At 53.7% G+C, this 13,217-nt stretch overlaps 1 protein-coding gene and 1 long non-coding RNA gene across 4 annotated transcripts in view; one reads left to right on the top strand and one right to left on the bottom strand.

Moving 5' to 3' along the window:
• LOC121029516 (uncharacterized) overlaps positions 1-13,114 on the bottom strand; it is a 19,478-nt gene extending 6,364 nt beyond the window's left edge. Inside the window, exons 1-2 of the long non-coding RNA XR_005789758.1 lie at positions 12,645-13,114; positions 8,873-8,876 (exon numbers count right to left, since the gene is read on the bottom strand). This is a non-coding gene — a long non-coding RNA (uncharacterized LOC121029516). The remainder of the gene's footprint in view (positions 1-8,872; positions 8,877-12,644) is intronic.
• MYMX (myomixer, myoblast fusion factor) lies at positions 4,606-9,097 on the top strand. 3 transcript variants are annotated; one of them, XM_040473655.1, is made up of 3 exons: positions 4,606-5,105; positions 7,471-7,657; positions 8,311-9,097. In XM_040473655.1, exon 3 carries the CDS (start codon positions 8,325-8,327, stop codon positions 8,577-8,579), a length of 255 nt encoding a protein of 84 aa, XP_040329589.1. In that variant the 5' UTR covers positions 4,606-5,105; positions 7,471-7,657; positions 8,311-8,324; the 3' UTR covers positions 8,580-9,097. The 3 variants fall into 3 exon arrangements, with proteins under 3 accessions (XP_040329589.1, XP_040329590.1, XP_040329588.1); XM_040473656.1 differs by lacking the exon at positions 4,606-5,105 and adding an exon at positions 7,012-7,245; XM_040473654.1 differs by lacking the exons at positions 4,606-5,105; positions 7,471-7,657 and adding an exon at positions 7,686-7,815.
• Positions 13,115-13,217: the final 103 nt, after the last annotated feature.

Consider the following 13,217-nt stretch of genomic DNA (forward strand, 5'->3'; position numbering starts at 1 on the left):
GCGTCAGGCTCTGCGTTGACAACTCAGAGCCTGGAGCCTGCTTTGGATTCTGTGTCTCCCTCTCTCTCTGCCCCGCCCCTCCCCCCAAAATAAAAGAAATATTAAAAAAGATATTTTTTTTACTTTTTTTTTTTTTTTTTAGAGAGAGAAAGAGAGAGGGGCGTAAGGGCAGAGAGAGAGGGAGAGAGAGAATCCCAAATAGGCTCCACGCCACGGGTGCAGAGCCAGACATGGGGCTCAATCTCACAAACTGTGAGATCGTGACCCGAGAGGAAAGCAAGAGCATTCAGCTCTTCAGCCACCCCAGGGCCCCTAAAAGATTTCAGGTAATCTCTACACCCGACGTGGGGCACGAACTCATAACCCCAAGATCAAGGGTCCCATGTTCCACTGACTGGGCCAGCCAGCCAGGTGCTCCAAAGTTGACTTTTCTGTTCTCCTATTGGTGGACATTGGTTGTTTCTGTGTGTTTTGTTGTTGTTGTTGTTGTTGCAAAAAGCATCAACGGATATCCTTGCACACATCTCCCTGTGCACATTTGTGGACATTTCTTCCACCTGGAAGTAGGACTGCTGCATTCCAGGGAAATGTGCGTTTCCAGCTTCACCAGATATCGCCAAAGTGCCTTCTGAAATGATGGTGCCAGGGCGCCTGCGTGGCTCAGTCGGTTGAGCGTCCGACTTCAGTTCGGTCGCGATCTCGCAGTTCGTGAGTCCGAGCCCCTCATCGGGCTCTGCGATGACAGCTCGGAGCCTGGATTCTGCTTCAGATTCTGTGTCTCCCTCTCCCTCTGCCCTGCCCGACTCACGCTCTGTCTCTCTCTCTCTCTCTTTCTCAAAAATAAATAAACATTTTAAAAAAATTTAATAAAAAATAAATAAAATAAAATGTGCCTATTAGCTCTCTCTTCATCTACTTCTCAGAGATGCAGAACGGTAACCCTTTCAGATACCGTTTGCAGTTCCCCCTATGCTGGTGTAGATAAGTAACTTTTCACGCGTATGGGTCACTTGTGTCTCCTTTCCAGGAAATGACCTGCTCATGACCTTTGTTCATTTTCCTTGTTGTTATTGCTGTTTCCTTGTTGTTGGTGCTGTTTTCTTATTGATTATAGAAGTATTTTGTTTATGATGGAGACCAAATCGTTTCCAGGTATGTGGGTTGCAAATGTCTTCTCCCAGTCTGGGAGGGACGGTCTTGTCATTTTGTCGTGAGTGTCTTGTGTTAGTTGAAAGTTTTTGAATTATTATTGAAGCTGGGTGACTGATACGTGGGAGTTGGTCATACTATTATCTCTACTTTTGTATAATTGTGAAGACAACACAAAAAGTTTATAAAAATCTATGACACAAATAAGCATCTACTATCCCAAATTCCTAAAGATCAGCTCCTATATTATATAGTTGTACTTTCCACATTCAGATCTCTGATGCTACTGGGATATATTTCTGTAGTTGGTACACCAACAGGTCAACACTTCTCTTTCCCTCACGGAGGGCCAACTGTCCCAGCCCCATTTCCGACCCTGGGCTCCAACCCTGTCCCTTCTCCTCTGAGCAGAAACTCCCCCTCTGCCCCATATACTCTGGGGTCTGTTTCTAAATTCTCTATTCTGTTCCTTAGCCACTGTGTCTATGTTTGCATTTTGCCACACCGTTTTAATTGCCATATTATTAGATTGGCCAGAGTAGTATCTGTAGGGCCAGATTGGTATCCTTTCTTCTTTTTCTCCTTGGTCCTTTTTTCTTCCACATGCATTTAAGAAAATTTTTTTTAACTTTTATTCATTTTTGAGAGACTGAGACAGAGTGCAAGCGGGGGAGGAGCAGCGAGAGGGGGAGACACAGAATCCGAAGCAGAATCCAGGCTCCGAGCTGTCAGCACAAAGCCCGACCTGGGGCTCAAGCCCATAAACTGTGAGATCATGACCTGAGCTGAAGTCAGATGCTTCAGAGACTGAGCCCCCCAGGTGACCCTTCCATATACATTTTTTGATCAGCTTACTCAATTCCAGAAAGGGAAGCAACCAACACTGTTGGGATCTTAATTGGAATCACACTGAATTTCCAGATTAATTAGGGGGAGAACTAACATTTGTGTAACCTGATACTCTCCTGACCATTGTTACCGGGCACGTTAATCCGTATGTTCAGGTCTTCTTTTTTTGGTCCCTCTGTAAAAATGGTGCTTGCTTTACCGTTAGGGTCTCACTCAGTCTTTGTTAGATTTATGCCTGGGGTTTGTGGGTTTTGCTGCTGTCCCTCTACCCATCAAATATGCCAGGCATGTCCTTCCCTACCTCCTACTCCTGCCTCTTGGTGCCCACCCCTCCTTCCTGCTGCCCAGGGAGCAGCTGTCCTGTGCCAACAGCTGACTTCCCTGTGAGGCGTTACCAGAGGGGTGCAGCTCACACCCCCCACCTTAGGTCCTGTCAGCTGAGTCTGGGGAGAGTGACAGTTGTTTCAGCGGGGACAATGGGCCGCATTCTATACAGGCTCCTCTCTGGGCCGCCTTCCCCCTGGCCACAGCAACTGTTCTTGCGGATAGGGTAGGGTCCCACCTGTCAGCTCTACTCTTTCCGGCAACGCTCAACTCCCTGACCCATTTCTCCATGCCTGATAAGCATGTCTAGTATGTGTCCTCCTACCTGGCTGCCTGGTCATGAGCTTATCCTGGCCTGGAATTGGTGGGCAGAAGAACGGACGGTGGTCATGGGTCATGGGTCGTGGGACTGTCCCCTCCCAAGTGCATAATCTCTTACCTCAGTGGTGCTGCAAGTACCCGAAACTTTCTCCCAGGCCTCAGATCGTCACAACGGCCCCACTCAGACAGTTGAGTGACTATCGTCACAAGCCAAGAGGAGCTGTGCTAAGTAACAGGGCTGAACTCCCAGTGCCAGACTGGTGCTCTGCCCTTCCCCCCCCACCAACCCCGACACTCCCCACCCCTGACTGGCCTCCACACCTGCTCTTCAGCACCTGCACCCTCAGCACCCCTGCCCTTGATGAGGCGCCCCTGGCTTCTCTTCAGAACCCCTGTTTGGGGGTGGGCACTGCCTTCAACTTCCCACGAATGGGGAGGCTCCAGGCCAGTGCTGATCCCCCAGAGGGGCAACAGGACAGTGAAAGATGACAGAGCCAGGGGCCGGGGCCCGAAGGAGACTTGAAAACTCCATCGATTTTTCAAGCTTTAACTGAGGCCCAGCACCCACTCTCAGTGGCCGGTCGTGAACATCAGGGTGCCCCCTAGCAGACCTTCGAGAAGCAGCCAGCTGCCCTGGCCTCAGACATAGGGTGTCCTGGGAGGTAAAACCCAAATGATGAAAGGAAGGAAACTCTTGTTTACCGGACCATGAGAGCCAGTTCTGGACCATGTTCTCCCATGTCTGCATCCTGTCAGAGGCAGGAGTGGTGGCAATTCCCGTGTTACAGGAGGGGGCCACCACACAGCACAGCTCCAGACGGTGTTATCCCCATCCCCACTTGTGCAGTACACAGTCCGCTCAGGCGTCCCCGGAGGCCCTGACAGAGGGTCCCAGAGCCAGCATGTAAATCCATTCTTCACCTCTCTGTGCAGGCCGTGGCAGAGGAGGTCATGTAGTGGAGTGCTGTGGACCCCTGCATGGGGACAAGCGGAAAGGGGTGGGAAGAACGGAAGGCCCCGCAGTCCCTGGTCTCCCAAGAACCCATTAGCTATATGGGGTGCCTGGCTGGCTCAGTCGGTGAAGCGTGAGACTCTTGATCTCGGGGTTGTGAGTTCAAGCCCCATGTTGGGTGTAGAGATTACTTAAAAAAAAAACAAAAACCTAACTATATTGCAACTCTCACCAACCCCCCCACCCCCGCCCGGTCTACCCAGATGCTTGTCTCACACTATCTGCTGACTCTCCGTGGATCTGTCCCGTGTCCTCGGCGGCAACTGACACAGGCCTGGCACACGGTCACTGGCACTTCGGTGCTTGTGGTTGACACAAATGGCCCCAATTACCCAAAAGCATTCTAGAGACCCCTGAGGCTCTGGGAAGAAGACCAGGGAGGAGGACTCCAGGGGTCACAAACTTCACAAGTTGGCCCTCAGATCCTGTTTTGTTTTTTTAATTGGCTTTAAGGAACAGGAGGTTTGGCCAGTTTCCTCAAAGTTTCTGGCCTCTTCCCAACAGCAGAGGGTGGGGGGCAGAGGTGAGGGTGGTGCAGGCAGGATCCATTACACAAGGCTAAATCAGGAACTGGGAGGAATTGCTCTGTGGTAGCTCCGTTGCCAGAGAGGATGGTTATCTTTCCAGGAAAGGCTGAGGAAATCCTTAGCAGTGCCCCTCCTTTTCTGCCTTGGAGAAAATGTCTGGGGCAGGCTGATGGGCATAGGGAAGGATTAAACCAGGTGAAGGTGGGAAGGAGGTGGACAGGGGAGTTAATCCCAGGGGGTTAGGGAGTAGAGAGTAAACTAAGACTAGACCCAGGTCCTGGCAGCTGCTGCCCCTCCCCCCCCTCCCTTTTCACCGACCCCCCCCCCACCTCTGAGGTTCCCCATTGTTACCAGAGACAACATCCTGTTTCCCTTACTTGCCTCACTGGTCTAGGTCCAAGAGTCCCTCACTATGCTGGGGGGGGGGGTGCGGAGAAGGGAGCGGGGAGATAGGGGAAGGGACGAGGATAAGGATGAGGGATGGGACAGGGATGGGACAGGCATCTGACTCCAGGTCCAAGGTCCAAGGATCTCACAGCTGTAGCAACTGAGGTTGGAGGGGAAGTGTGACTTACTTGAGGTCATCAATTTCTGCTTATGCGGGTCAGTGCTTGGTTGGGACTCATGGTTCCCTCAAAATTGCATACTTCGAAGGTTCCCAGAGGGAACCATCAGGTCTGACTCCTTTCCCTTGGGTTCATGTGACTGGTTCGCCTCTCTGAAAGGCTCTCTCCAGCTTCCATGGCAAACAGGGTCTCACATCCTAAGAGTGTATGCAGATCAAAGGAGCTCTGGGGCTCAGCAGCACAGGCTCTGGACAAGCAGGTCTGAGTTTGGGACCCATCACAGAACCTTCACTGATTCATTCTTTACATTGAAAGTTTATTGCCAAGCACTGGGGACCACCAGCAGACAAAACAGATGTAAGTCCCTACGTTCTCTGGGGTGGGGGTGGGGGGCAGCAGATAATCAGTAAGATAAGGAAGTAAAATAAAATATATAGCAGGTCAGAAAATGATTTGCTGTGGAGACAAGTAAAACAGAGATTTGGATGGAGAGGGGACAGAGGAGATGGGATGAAAGGGGTGTAATTTTAAACAGGATGGATAGGTGCCATATGGGCAAAAACTTGAAAGAAGTGAGCTAGAGCCCCATGTGGATACCTGGAGAAAGAGCCTTGTGGGAAGGAGAAGAGTGGGTGCAAAGGGCCTGAGGCAGAACCGTATCTGGCACAGTTAAGAAGCAGCAAGGAGGCCAGTGTGGCTGGAGCAGAATGAGAGAAACAAGGATAGAAGTTGAGTCAGGAAGTTAGGTGAGGTCAGACCACCCAAGGCTTTGTAGGTTGCAATTAAAGCCTTTGGCTTTAACTCTGAGATGGGAGCCACTGGACTGTTTGTGCAGAAAGAAGACAGGATCTGATTTATGGGGTTTTTTTTGTTTCGTTTCAAGCACAAATGTACTTAAAACAGCGCAAAGCCCATGCAGGGCTTGCACCCATGACTCTGAGATCAAGACCTAAGCTGAGATCAAGAGTTGGATGCTTAACCAGCTGGGCCACCCACGCACCCCTGAGCCATATTTCATAAAAATCTTCCTGGTCACTGTGTGGAAAAGAGAAGCAGGAACCACCAGTTAGGAGGCGACTGCAGTAATTCAGGTGAGAAATGATGAATGCTCAGATAAGGGTAGTCATGGTGACATCAGTGAGAGGTGGTGAGATTCTGGATATTTTGAAAGTAGAGGTGCCAGAATTTACTAATATGGGTAGTGAACTGTGACAGGAAGAGAGAAGTCAAGATAACGTCCAAGATTTCGGCCAGAGGAACTAGAAAGTTGCATTTGTCACTTACAGGGATGGGCAAGCCTGAAGGAGGGGCAGGTTTGGGGGGAGATCAGGCCATTTATCTGTGGTAGGACTCTGGCTAAGTGAACCACTCTGAACCTCGGTTTCTTCATCTGTACAATGGTTATAATAGCTCTCCTGCAGAGTGTGTGGTGCCTAAATGGGGTGTCTCTTGATCAGACGGAGGCCCCCAAATGTGGAGTGATGATTGGGTGGAAGCCGGTGGTGCAGGCAGTGAAATAACTCACCTGAGGCAGAACGAAGGGGAGAGAAGTTTAGTGAACACACCGCAAGGGAGCATCTGGCTGGACAGCAGAAGAGGGGCTATCTACAACAAGGCAGTGGGAGGGGGCCGCTTTTAAGGAGGGAAAGTGAGGAGGTATGGTGACAAGGAGTTTTCCCTTTTTTGGTACCTGTGCCTAGTTGTTATGAGTCAGTTAGGGCCTATGGATATTTCAGGGTGGGTGGCCTGATAGACCTGTCTGTATTCAGCCAAGTGGTCGCTGTGGCCCTTTTGTTTTGTTTTAAGTTTATTTATTTATTTGGGGCAGGGAGGGGTGCAGAGAGAGAAGGAGAGAATCTCAAGCAGGCTCTGCACGCTCAGTGTGGAGCCCCACGTGGGGCTCGAACTCACCAACCATGAGACCGTGACTTGACCAGGAGTTGGATGCTTGATCGACTGAGCCACCCAGGTGCCCCTCACTGTGGCCCTTTTCTGCATGCCATTGCTCAAGCCTGTTTGTCTAAAATCAGCCTCCAGATAACGGCAGTAAGAAGTGAGTGAGGTCATGAGCTCACAGGATTGGCACATGTGTCGGCCCATGGCCCAAGGATGACACATGACCAGCACATCTCCTCAGGCAGCAACTGGAAGGAGAGGAAGACTGAACCATAAACCTGAACTCCAGCTCCTCTCCCTGCTTCCTCCAGGCAGAAGTGGGAGGGCCTTTCTGACCTTGAGGTTTTCTTTCTTCAAGGCCTTCGGTGGTTTTAGAGATGGTGATGATGCTAATGGAGGCTGGTGATGGAATGACGATAACTGTTCCCAAAGCTGTGAAGTTTACAAAATGCTTTCGTGGCCATTATCTCTTCTGGGTCCAGAAAGGCAAAACGTGTACCCATTTTATGAAGTAGGAGGATGTGGTATTCAAAAACAAAACAAACCCAGGTTGTGTCTGTATTTCGCTAGCTCATGAAACTTCATTTCATCTTGGGCAAAAGTGAGTGAAGAGGGTCCTAAAGTGGGTGGGAGTGTCACCGAGCTGTGTCCAACTGTCAGATGGACTGTGACCTCACTCCTCTACCCCCGGTGCTCGCCCACGTCCTGCCGTCCTGTTCTCCCTGTTTCGGTCACTCCCTGCTATAGCATGCCTGGCGTGTCTGGGCTGCAGCCTTCCCACTTCTGAGGTTTGGGCAAATGGGTCTCTTACATCGTTCCATTCCAGGTACTCCCAGTTCCTGAGACAACAGTGGAGGGGACTAGAGACCAGAAAAATCAATGCGCCGACAGTCACACCCTTAGAAAGCACAGTCTGGGTTCCAACTCTGAAGTCTACACCCAGCAGGAAAAATTCCTGCATGTGCTCCTTCTACTTCTTCCGAGCCAGCTGCCCCCTGCCCTCAACATACCAGGTGCCAGAACACAGCTGTCTCTTCGTTAATCCCCCCACCCAGGCAAGCGGTCCTAGGGTGGGGCTGAACTGGGTGGGGCCGCCGTGTAGGGTCCAGGGAGGCTGTGCCCCTGCAGGCAAATTCAGCCAGAGACTGATTCTGAGCAACAGTTCTGACTGGTGAGAGCTGCTGCCCGGTGGGGTTGGGGGGGATTGGGAAGGTAGGAAGTGTCAGGTCTGGGTGGATCAAGGGGCCTCGGAGGAAAATTTACAATTGCCTAGGGAAGAACTCCTGCAGGGTTGAGACTGAGGATGTGCTTGAGGAGGGGTGGAACTGACTGGGGTGTGTGTGTGTGTGTGTGTGTGTGTGTGTGTGTGTGTGTCTAGGGAACTAGAGGAGCCCTTGGAGACTGGGAAGGGCAAATTGCCGGTCCTAGCCTCAGTTTTGCTCTTGCCTTGGTTCAATGTCTCCATCTGCACTGTGGTAAGAACCTTCCTGCCCCAGCTACCTTGCCAAGAGAAAGGGCTTCTGGGAAGCAAAAATGGCCCAGGAATTGAAGTGGGGGGAGCATGAGGGTATACACTGGAGTGGGGGGACACCTGCCCACCCCAGTTTTTGCCAGGTGAGGAGGGAGCAGGAAAGGGGCAAGCTTAGAGTCTGGATTGCTTTCGCAGTCGCTGACCCAGCCATGCCCGCTCCACTGCTCCCACTGCTGCTTCGAACCCTGATGTCCCGCTTGCTGCTGCCTGCCACCCGCCTGGCCCGCCGGCACCTCCTGCCCCTCCTGCGCCGACTGGCCCGCCGCCTGGGCTCGCAGGATGTTCGAGAAGCTTTGCTGGGCTGTCTGTTGTTCATCCTCAGCCAGAGCCGCCCGCCCGACGCTGAGGAGGTCTCCAGAGTGGCTGGCCAGGAGAGGAGGGAGAGGCTAGCTCCCCCAAAATGAGGCTGCGATCCCTGATATTGGCTGTGTCATCAAAAGCCATTCTTTTGGAGCAAGACAGTCCTGGCACCACCACTGAGCACAGCCTACCCACTGTGCAGAAGACGCGGTGGGGGACTGAGCACAAAGAGGGGTCTGACCAGGAATGCCTCCCCACTCCCAACAGGAATGACTGGAAGGATACCCAGCATCTAGCAGAAAACTGATCTTTCGCAACCCTGCACTCCTCCTTCCAAGACACCTTTCCTAATCGCATCTGGGCTGGGAAGGGAAGGGAGGGGGATGAAGGGAGTGACTCTGCTCCCCCACCCCCATCCCGGACAAATGGGAACCTGAGTTCCAGTGAGGGACAGTCCTCACCCATGGATAACTGACAACTTATCTGAGAGGGGAGATTTTAACCCAGACAGTCTGTCCTTCAGACTCAGGATTTTCCTTCAAATAATAGAACCTTGATTTGGTCAGTCTTGCCCCAAAGCCCAGCACGCAGCAGTTGCTCAATAAATATCTGCTCATTTGAATTCGTGGGATACCATTGAAAATTGTGTCACCCATGCTCCTACACTGAAAAACAGTCTAACGTGGCCAGGGGGTGGGAGGGGGAAAACCACTCCCGGCTCCCTTTTGCTTCCTATTCCATTGTCCTGCAGTCCTCATCTCCTGGAGATCGTTTCTCTTGCGTAACTTCAGTATGTCACCCCGTGACCCAGCAGTCCTGGGTCCGATTTAGAGGTCTGGCCGGCCAGCTCAAGGTAAGAAGGAAAACTTCCTGGGGCCAGGTCCGAGACTGCTCACCTAGCGGCGTGGGAAGAGGGAGATTTGTTTGCTAAGGGGCCCTGCCGGCAGCCACCCAGGGGAGCAGAGCAAAAATGCTTCCCCTGAGGGGCACTGTGCCTTTTAAGAGATCTGGGCGGTTGGGGGTGGAGGTGACCATGGGCATTCACCTCATTATTTCCTCCTCCCCAAAGAGCAGCCCCTAAGGGGTCAGATCAGGGGTGTCCGATTCATTTGCTTTCAGCCTCCGGGTAATTTGCTTATTGTTCCCAAGCAACAGTCCTCCCTCCCACCTCCCTCCCTCCGCGAGTCTTAGGCTCTAGGTTGGGGGGGGGGGGCGATAGTGAGGGATGCGGGCCCCTCTCAGGATCCCCATACGGTCCCCACACCACTCTGAAGTTCGGCCCCTGGGAAGAAGTGACGCCAGAGCTGTGCGCCCCCACTCCAGCCCCGCGGGACCTTCCGCCAGACCCCCGCCTCCCCACCCCTTTCGGCACCATCTGCTTCCTCTTGGCGCCCTCAAAATCAGAGCACGTGCTCGCCCCTCTCGGGAAGGCGACCTGGGGGAAGGGGGCTTCAGCCCGTGGTCCCCTAACCTCGTTCCCCTCTGGGGTCACGGGCACCTTTTCTCTCGTCTGCTCCCGGCCTTCCCTGCGGCCGGCCTCGTTCGCCCCGGAGTGGCGGAGTGGCGCGGCGCGAGGAGGGACGGAGCAGGCCGCGGAGTGCGGGGCGGTAAGCCGCCGGGGTAGCCCATTGCAGCCCGTCTCCCGCCCGGCGCGGGCCGCGAGCTACGGCCACGGCCCCAGCCCCGAAGTAAGGAGGCCACGAGGGGGACCCGGGCCGGGGGATTTCCGTCCTCCCCACCCCCACCCCCCCCCCACCCCGCCCTCCGGCTCCCAACCGGCAGGACTGCGGGGAGCGGAGGCGGGCCTCCAGCGCAGTGGGGCGGGGTCTGCGCGGTTCCCACGCGCCGCGCCGCCAAGGCAGGGACAGGTGCTGGTGCGGCCCTAGTTGGGGGATATCAACCGTGTCGGAATCTGCGGTTTCCGGTTACAGGGGCCTTTAATCAGACTTGGAAGGCCACCCTCCCCCCCCCCCCCCCACGACTCTTTCTCCCCACCCCTGCCGCCCTAACCGTATACAGATTCCCCCAAGGTCAGAGACCTGCCCAGAGCAAAGGGTAGGGGGAGAGGCCCGAGAAATTAGTCTGAGACGACCAAACCCAGACCTAGTGAACCTCAAATCTTAAACCCTGACCCTCGTTCCCATCCTGGAGTACACACACCCACTAGGAAGGCGAGGGAAGTGAGAGGGCTGGATTCTGTATCTTAAATGTTTGTTTGTTTGTTTGTTTAAGTTTTTATTTATTTTTTGTGGGGGGTAGGGGCAGAGAGAGAGGGGTACAGAGGATCTGAAGAGGGCTCCCCCCGGACAGCAGAGAGCCAGTGGTAGGGCTCAAACCCACCAACCAGGAGATCATGACCTGAGCTGAAGGTAGACGCTTAACCCACTGAGCCACCCAGGAGCTCCTGTATTTTAAATGTTGATGTTTGGTTCATCATAGGTTTTTTTGCATTAACTTTGATTTTTTTTTAAAGACTACAGTAAAATATTATTTATCTTGATTACTGAATTTTTTTGGAGTCAAGTCCCTTAAAATTTGCAGTCAAATGCCTCATTGGCCTCTCTCTAGTCCCAACCCTGCCACAAGGGCAGGGACAGAGAGTCACAAACAACAACTGAGAACGCACAGTCATGAGACAGGTGCTGGTGACAAATAGCCAAGCCAAGCAAACACACTTCCAGCAAACACAGATGGACACAGGGCTGGGGAAAAGAGGGCTGTGTGTGAGATAGTGGGGCAGGCTTGGGGCCTGGAATGGGAGGATGGAGTCTGGAGCTACGGACGGTCTCAACTAGAGTGGAGTATAGGGTGGGGGTGGGGGTGCAGCTGACTCAGCCCTTCCTACCCTACTTCTGTGCCAGTGACCTGAGGGAACTCAGGGAGGGAGAAAGCCCTAAGCCTGGGCAGAAGGAGACAGGACTGGCTGGGCCTGACCAGAAAAACTCCCAGTACTGACCGGTGTGAGTTGGGGCCCTGAGGATGTCCAGCAGAGGGCCCTGGCACCCAGCAACCATCTCTGGCCAGGGAAGTAGCTCCGAAGGGGCGTGGATGCTGGCTGGGGGCCCAGGCAGGGTGATTGCCAGATGGGCTTCTCTCCAGCAATAACAGCCCTGGCTGTTGCCATCTAGTGAGCAGGCCAGGCCTCAGCGGGGGTGGGGAGAGGAAACAGCCTTCCACTGTCTGGCCTGGGACCCTCACCACTTCCCTCCAGTTTCTTTCCACTTCCAGCCCCCTCTGCACACAACTCCAGCCACTGGCTACCAGCCTGGCCATGCCTGGAGGATCTGTCTGACCACTGAGGCCTGACACCCCCACAGGCCCAAAGATGGGAAATGAAGGTGGGAGAGAGACAGGGGCCAAGGAAGAGGGGAGAGGAGGGCTGGGAGAGGAAGAGCGAGAGACTGGACAAACACAGGATGGGAATGGGGGTGGGTAGACCCAGACATGAAGCTGCCCTCAAGCCGTGGGGCAGTGCCTAAAAAAATACCACCCTACCCATCTTCCTGCCCTCTGTTTGGTTAAGGCTGGGGGATGATGGTGTGTTATGTCTCTGTGAGGCACAGAGCCAGGAGGCTGAGAACATTCCTTCTGGAGTAGCTTGGGGACAGGTCACTGATCCTAAGTAGAAAAGCTACCCCTCCTCTCAGGGCCCAGTCTGTTCCCTGGCAAGAAGGTGACTCTACCTTATTCTAATGATGGTAATACGCTAATTGTTAATTAGTGTCCAAAACTTCTTCAGGGGATGAGTCTCTTGGGTAGTTGAGGAGGGTGGGGTATGCTGGACTGGATTTTCTGTCTTCACACCTCTCGAGTCTTCAGATTGTCCTCCAGCACTGAGGGCAGCTATAGGGGCCGTATTCTCCTTCCCCCAAATTTGCTGACCAGCAAAATGGGAGAGAATCATTCCGCCTCCCTTGGAGGTACAAGAAGGACTGACCACCCAGCATGCCCACCCCCTTCCTCCGCCTCTCAGTATCGGGGCCATAGGATTCACGCAGGATGTAAGGCTATTCTGGGCTTTTTCTCTTACCATCTCCAACTGTTCCTCAGCGTTTCCAAAGTTCTGGATTTAGAAAAAGTGAACCTCGAGGGGCCTACAGACCTATGCCACTACCCTTTCCCCCCCGCAACCCCCACAGAGACACACATCCCCCTCCTTATCACCACACAGTGGTATAGTGTTTGTGTGTGGGTGTTCGGGTCTGTGTGTTAGAGGTGGGAAAACCCACCATTCAGGTCACTGATTATACTGATTATGCAGAGGGATCCCTCTGGCATGGGGGCTGGGGGAGCAAAGGAAAGGAAGAAAGTGGCACTGAGAAGGGAAGAGGCCCGCGCAGAAAAGGAAAAAAGTGCAGTGTAGGAGAAAGTGGCGTGGGAGGGGTTCGGGGAGTTATACCGGAACATCTGGGATGGAGTATGGACGTGAAGGCGTCCGGACGGGTCTGAGCCGAAGGTTTGCTGCAAGGAGCGTCCGGACGCGGGTTCTGTAGGAGTTTCTGGAGCGGCAGCGCGGAGGAGACTAGGGGTACCCAGCGTGGGGCTGTGTTCTCCGGCCCCGGGTGCTTCATAACGGGGCAGGGTTTGGTGTAGCAGGGCCCACAGGTCCCATCTTCAGAAATAGCTCGAGGTATGGGCCATGCAGCCCCGGCTGGGCGCAGCTGGGCGAGAAAGGGGGTGGGGGGCGAGGCTCACGTCCCGAGCTGCTGGGGTGGGGGAGCTGGGGCGGGGCCGCGGCGGCG

The sequence above is a fragment of the Herpailurus yagouaroundi genome, unplaced genomic scaffold (assembly GCF_014898765.1).
Source record: "Herpailurus yagouaroundi ecotype Mexico unplaced genomic scaffold, PumYag 139, whole genome shotgun sequence".
Taxonomy (NCBI): domain Eukaryota; kingdom Metazoa; phylum Chordata; class Mammalia; order Carnivora; family Felidae; genus Herpailurus; species Herpailurus yagouaroundi.